At 35.8% G+C, this 7243-nt stretch overlaps 1 protein-coding gene across 1 annotated transcript; it reads right to left on the reverse strand.

Moving 5' to 3' along the window:
* Nucleotides 1–1009: 1009 nt before the first annotated feature.
* Nucleotides 1010–2651, reverse strand: LOC131466346 (C-X-C motif chemokine 10-like). Its single transcript, XM_058639526.1, has 4 exons — nucleotides 2409–2651; nucleotides 2136–2268; nucleotides 1948–2036; nucleotides 1010–1343 (listed from the first exon to the last, which is right to left on the reverse strand). The coding sequence occupies exons 1-4, from the start codon at nucleotides 2458–2460 to the stop codon at nucleotides 1318–1320; spliced, it is 300 nt and encodes a 99-aa protein (XP_058495509.1). The 5' UTR covers nucleotides 2461–2651; the 3' UTR covers nucleotides 1010–1317.
* Nucleotides 2652–7243: the final 4592 nt, after the last annotated feature.

A 7243-nucleotide genomic window follows, 5' to 3' on the forward strand; every position in this document is an offset into this window, starting at 1 on the left:
AATGTTGAAAGAAAACAGGTGGGATATGTTGGGTCAGTCTGGAGGGGTAGCGATGCAGGGTTTGGCAACAGAAGTAACACACTGGAGCTTTAAATGTATGTCAAACAAACATAATGGCTGCATAGCTGTGGGAGTCAGTCAAGCGGCAGCTGCAGCAAATGATCTCAGAACTCCATGAAGACATAAAAACAACAACTATGATGATTTGATTCCCGAGAGAAATGCCACAGTTTAAAGGCACTTTCAGTTTCCTCCATCCAAGTTCTTTGTCTTTTCCACAAATATTCACATCGCAGCTGAAAATGATGAAATTATTGGTGAAACTGCTGGTTCAGTGCATTTTTGTGTTTGCAATGTACACCTTTACATTTAAATTTGTAACTAAAATGTTCAGTAAAAATCCTATTTTCTGTGTATGATCAAATCACAGATTTCCGCTTAAGTTTTAAGCACATTTTTGTGGGTTTTGCCAGTGTTTTACTGAATTAGTGACGTTTTAATATACATTAACAAGTTAAGGTAAATTTGGACTGGATATTAATATTATTTTGAGGTTTTGTTTTTTAGTTTGAGGTTACATCCCTAAATTGCACAATAGCCATTTTGGGAAATATGTCAGTTGTTGTTGTTGGCACTTTGTGAATGGTGTGTACAGCAGCAAATTATTAAATGAAAGACTCTTCAGCTTTAGGGTGAAGTCTAACTAAAAATAATAATATTTGCTGTAATGTCACTTGTTAACAAAGGCATACAACTAGCTTCAAAAAACTGTTGATGGTGTGCACCTTTGTCCAGAGGGTGGCGATGTCCCTCTAAAGAAATACCGATAACTTGTATGACCTATGGAGAGAATTGTATCTGTACAACATATTTGATTAGATTATTTAAAATATCTTTGTAATGTAAAAAAACCTAACAATTAAAGTATGATAACATTTGTACTATTAACATCACTGTTCAATTGAATTCTGTCCTGAAGTCCTCAAATATACCATTTAGTTTGTGCAAATGCATGTTTCCATTTTATTGAGCATTACAGAATGAAGAACACAATGTTTATTGAAAATAAACACATTTTTTTTCAGCAGCAGTAAAGACACACTGTATGATGTTTAACATATTCTTCATATTCTCATCGGAGCTCAGTCAATTTAGAAATTGGGGAGATGATGTAATCACAACTCCTAGATTAACGCAGCTGCATGTCACACAAATCCTGTCCACGCAAGCTCTTTATGCTCCTCTAATGCGTTTACTTTAAGCTTCAGTGAAGGTGAAAATGTGTATCCAATCCATCTGATCCCAATCTATCATGTGTTATTCTGCAACATGTCTGCTTGAACCTGGAGAGGAAAAAAAACAAACATATTTTGTAATTACAAACACTACACTACAACTTCAACATGCAACTTCAAGTTCCATCCATGTGGAGCTATTTGCATTGCAATGTAGTGCAAGACATGAAGGGACAACAAAAAAACAAACAAACAAACGAAGAAATAAGAAACAGGCAGCAATAATCTTTTTAGCAGATTATTTTAGGTGATGGATTCAAGATATGTGGCTGATGACGACGAATTCACAATATGATCACTTATATAATAAATCCAACGTAGTAATTGAAATACTTATGATTGTTTGATAATCTTTGCATGACTTGTGTGTTTACTGGCCGTCTCTGGCCCTCTTGATGGGAAATAATAACAAACCCTTTTCCGGCAAACTCTGGTATTTTCCCCCTAATGTGTGACTAAATGTGTAAACACAATTTACCGCTGCAGTATAACAGCCAAAAATGCCTTTTAGTTGACACAGAGACGAGAGATTGAGTATGTGGCTTACACTGTGCATCCCTGCCACGTCCAGCAGTTAAAACCTTATACTAAAACTCAAATTCAAATGCAAATGTATTCACACATTAAAAAGAAAAGGAAAAGGTGAACTTACTCTGATGATAAATTTTCTTCAGCACTTTTTTGACCCATAGTGCATCAGGGTCCAGACAAACCTTTGTTCCATCGATTCTGAAGGTGGCACTGCAGGATCAAATGACAGACCAAAAGATGTTATTACAGGAAATCGTCGGCTGTCAATTGAAGTTATAAAACCTGCAAAGCTTTGGTCCAGGTGCGTACATAATCTCAGTGTCTTTGCAGTGAGAACTGGCAGGGATCACCTCCACTGATCCTATGTAACGTCCAATGGGTGTTCGCTCCTTGTTGATACACTGACATCGCAGAATCTCAAGTGGAATCCCCTGACTGAAACCTGAGGTTTTTAGTGAGAGGTCAGAGCAGGATAGCAATATGTGCAGCTATGCAGCTCTACATGAATGGCTTGCACGGCATGGCAACAAAGAAAACAAGGTATTGCATTAATAGTAATACTGAATGACAGATTACACTTACCCTCGGGGATGGCCATCAAAACTAGGAGTGCAAAAGCAGTAATAGTAGACATGTCTGCTCAGATGCTCAAGATGCAAACTCGGTCAACTTTTTTATGCCAGTTTTAGTCAGAAGCCTGCAAACAGCCTAGCTCTTCCCTCTGCACTAATAAACCGTGATGCAAGTTTGCTCCTCAACTCGTTTTTGTTCCTCATCTCCCTCCCCAATCAGTTCTGAGGAAACCTTGTTTGCATCTATACCAGTGACTTAACTCCCAAGGAAATCTCTTCATTGGTGATTCATCACATTGGTTTGAGTAACCTGTATTATCAGTAAAATTGTGTCAGTTGCACAGGAGTCTGCAAGAGGACAGGATATCTAATAATAATGAACAATAATAACTTTGATTTCTAAAGCGCCTTTCACACAGTAAGTAGAAAAAAGACAAACCAGAGCAAAAAACAATCAGGTGGCAAAAGACATCTGCTCCAATCAACAAGAATATTGCTCCTGATAGAGAAGAATAAACACTGCTGCACTTTTGCACAAGTCATGTTTCAGCGTTTGCAGACATCCTCTTTTTTTGTGATCCTTGCAACATCACGGGCAACATTTACTTCTGTTTTCCTTCGAATTAATCATTATACATAAAATATGGGTAATGACTTAATTAGTGTTACCACATGAAAGTAATGTGTGTGTGTGTGTGTGTGTGTGTAATCGTTTAATAGACAAGATTCTTTTTCATCTAAAGTAGTACAAATGTAAATATGTGATGTTTGAGACTGTAGCTCTAATGCACATATCAGCGTCGAATTCTGCATGTTTCATCTGAAACTTTCCCTTAGGGTTATGTTGTCATGAGACAGTGAGCCTGTTCTGACATGATGCTCAGCGTCAGAGCGATGCTTTTACACACTCAAGGAATGTTAACTGATGTATCTATAGATAGATACCCAAACTCAACGTTTTTTGGGTGAGGGGGAAAAAAGTACTCAGTTCATGCAAAAACTCCCTGACATTTCCTGGAAACTCCAAAGCCTGACTGCCTTCAAGTGTTTTCTGGTTACTTACTCATGTTGTATATCATTAATATTGTCAACAGTCTAAACAACAGTCAAGTGCGACTCACTGACTGCTGATATTAAACTTCTAATCCTAAAGCATTCCCATCACCTTAAAACTTGGATACCCAGGAAAAAGCAACAGGAGAGAAACTGGGTGGTGACTAATCCATGATTCAATCCAGATTTTCCCAGCTCCTGTTTTCTTCTCGGCCTTTTGTATTAGTATCAGTGTGCGGTGATTGTGAACATGTGCCATTGTTTGCTTTGTAAATTGTTTTACGTGACAGGGTGGCCTTTCGAGACAGGAACTTCGCTCCATTCTCGTCATCATGATATTTAATGGAATGCTTTGCTGCAGTGTAAGCTGATATGTTTGCACATGTGGAAAAATGTGCAAACATACAAATGATCAAAACTTATGGGCTTGTTTTTGTGCCAGGACAAAGCCACAGTTAAAACAATCTGTTTTCCCTTACATTAGTATTTTATTTTCCAAAACCTGTTTACACTAAGATGCACGGAGAGTTATGAGTTATAAAAATGTGTGTTTTATTGCATGTTTGTAACAGCAGAGACATACAAATAACCACATTACTGTCAAATGCTAATACACACTTCTCTGTGAAATATTTAACTCCGTTGTTGAGTGTTCGACTAAATAAGATCTTATAAATCAGGATGTGATTCATGCAGCATTTGCAATGGTTTATCATTCCAAGGAAAAACATCATCCTCATCAAGCAAAATGCAGGAGATTGTTGGAGGAATTTATATGCTGGTAGCCACATACAAAATAGTGTATCATTGTCAATTATATTTTTTTCTTTCTACATTTATAGTAACATCAACAACAACAAGTAACAAAGCAAGGTGATTTTAGATTTAGGTATTAAGTTCAGCATGTGAGCAACAATCAAGTGTTTTTCCTCTTTGCAACGCTTTTTTTTTTTTGCTTTAAGGGAGGGGAACTTTTGGAATATCCAAACATCCATGTGTCATCAAGATTACTTCCTCTTCGATACCGGGGGCCTTTTCTCAATTGTGTTTGTGCATACACGCATGTGTTTTTGCGACCTCTTTAGGACCCTAAATTGACCTTTTTAGAACCAGTAGTACAAATGGGCACCTAAGCCTTGTTCTTATAGTGAGGCAGAACCTCATTTACAAGGCTCTGGTTACATTTTCTTTTTATTTAACCAGGTTGAACCAATTGAGATCGAAATCCCTTTTCCAAGGGTGACCTGGCAAAGAGGTCAGCAGCACACATAATAGTAAATATTAGAGATGTGTATTATGATTAAGGTTATGGTTAGGGTTAGGTATTATAGTTAAGGTTATGGTTAGTTATTATGGTTAACCCTTAGTGCTCATGTGGCACGGATCTATGCTGCAGGTGCACCCTTGGTAATTTGCTGTGGGAATAACATCCTGGGGGGGTGTGTGTTTATAAGTCACATATTCAGGCTGTAAAAAATGTGTTTTTTTCTTATGTGTTGTTGAGTCAAAGTTATGATTCATTTCATATCGCATTTTTAGTAGTGATATAAAGTAGCAATAATTGTGCAGAAGTCACAAAAGAGAGCGTTTTTCTTTTCATTTTGTTCATAAAAGTGAACTTTGAACTGCGACATATTTCCAAATTTCACAAATTCAATATGATTTTAAACACATTTTTAGTACTTTTTCCTCAGGTGTGTTTATATAGTCGGTGAATTTTTTTTTTTTTCATCAGATTGCCTCAGTTGTGCTGAAGAAAGGGATATAAGGCACTCTATATTGCACATTCTTATAGCCTCTGTATATACTGTACATTTCAAGATTCAAGATTCAAGATTCAAGATTCTTTATTGTCATTATGCAAGCATAACAAAATTTCCTTGAACATAGTATTGGAAATGTCTCTTTGTTCTAAGAGTTAAGGTTTTGGTTAAAGGTTGTCCAAATAAATGGCAGTCAATGCAGTGTCCTAACAAGAATAGCTGCACAAATGTGCGTGCGTCTAAATCAAATATCCATTACACTAATAAAAGTGTTGTCGATTGCTTTTGTTATGAATACATTTGTGTTTATTTTTCATAGCATGAATCACAATTTAGTAAATCTGGGGAAAGACCAATAGATGAAAATAGTCTTAGTATAATAGTTTCTTTCCTAGATTTTCCTCCTCATTTTAACTCATCTCATCACATGCATCAAACTATTTAAAGCAGCAAAAACAATACATTTAGAAACTTTCCAGGAGTGGATCATATCCCCTATTTAACAAAATCACATGAATCATACAAGTCACACAAACACATATAGTTCTAACTATGATCTGGACCAGACATTTATTTCAGTTCATACTCAATAAATGGCATTAAGAACTAAGTAATAAAAATGATTATGTTCATAATGTTTTATCTTCTGGTCAGCACATCTATTTTATAATGAGTTAACAACTGTTTAATAAATGTGTTCAGATATTACCCCACTTCCTTCTGCTTTGTGAGGTAAGACGTAATGACTGCGGTTTGAAACGCGTTGGAGCTTGTTGAGACCGTGTCATCTTCCTGGAAGTTTTTTTACTGGCATATCTCCTGCAGATTCTTTTGTTACTTTGAACACATGAGCCAGTAGTGCATGACCTCAGTGATGACTTTCACGTTGCCCAGAAAAAAGGAAAAACTGTATTTTTAAAAAGTCCCTCTTTGTGATTGTCACAGAATGTCACCTAATTTGGTCATTTTTCATGTATTATTGAGTATTTAGCCCACATGTCACATGAAGATATCATGTGCGGCAGGTTATACATGTGATTATTAATCACAATATAATTTTCTTCAATAGAAATGTAACAAAAAATAATTTTATATTAATATTATACTATATTATACGATATAAATGTATAAGGTAATTTATCAGACTGTTTTAGCTCAGATTTTTGTTTCTATGTATAATAAGTGTTTTAAGCTATAAACCCAAAAAGTTTCAAAAATTTCAAAAAAATTCAACTTTCACTCATGAGTAAAAATCTAACGTTTAATCATCTGACATTTATCATCACTATCAACTGAATGTTGTGACAATTTTATTGCAACTTTTTCCACCACATTTCCAAGCTCTACAACCTTCAAAAATAGCGTCACACGGTGGCTAGTAAAAAAAAAAAGAATAAGAGAGAATGAAAATGTTTTGAGGCTGCATCTGTGTTATTTGTATATTTAATGTTTCATTGAAAATATGAGTAAAATATCTAGTCCAAGAATGGGTATGAATTTGTGAATAATTAAGTAAAAATAACAAAGGAAACAATCTCCTGCTGGAAAGGCAAATCACAGTAATGTTTTTTTTGTATATTTTTTATATTTGTGTGAATTTGTGTGAATTTGCTGTATTATAATTGTAATAGGTAGTAGACTAACTGATAGACACCATCTTTTTCTGTTTTGTCTCCTTCTCAAGAATTCTGTGTATCAGCATATGCATTGCCACTTTATTAGGAACACAGGACACCTGATAAAGTGGCATGAGTGTTCTTCTGTTGCTGGAAGTCATCTGCTTCAAGGGTGAAAGGGTTGTGCGTTCATCTGGATTAATATCGTGAGTTATTGTTGCCTTTCTATCATTTCAAGCCAGTCAGTGCCATTCTCCTTATGACCTCTTGCATCAAACAGGCATTTTTGCTCAGACAACTGCTTACTAGATATTTCCTCTTTTTTAGCGCTTTCTCTGAAAGCCACAGATATGATGTGGGTGAAAATCCCACAAAATCAGCAGTTTTTGAAATATTCAGACCAGGCAGCCTGT

This window comes from Solea solea, chromosome 10 (genome assembly GCF_958295425.1).
Source record: "Solea solea chromosome 10, fSolSol10.1, whole genome shotgun sequence".
NCBI classification, from domain to species: Eukaryota; Metazoa; Chordata; class Actinopteri; order Pleuronectiformes; family Soleidae; genus Solea; species Solea solea.

What these genes read in the sequence shown, in the direction of transcription:
- LOC131466346 (XM_058639526.1), bottom strand. Translation starts at nt 2,460, where the DNA reads ATGTCTACTATTACTGCTTTTGCACTCCTAGTTTTGATGGCCATCCCC. An exon ending in TGCAAAGACACTGAGATTAT is followed by an intron (nt 2,037 to 2,135) that starts GTACGCACCTGG and finishes TTGATCCTGCAG; the next exon opens with TGCCACCTTCAGAATCGATG. An exon ending in GAAGAAAATTTATCATCAGA is followed by an intron (nt 1,344 to 1,947) that starts GTAAGTTCACCT and finishes TTTCCTCTCCAG; the next exon opens with GTTCAAGCAGACATGTTGCA.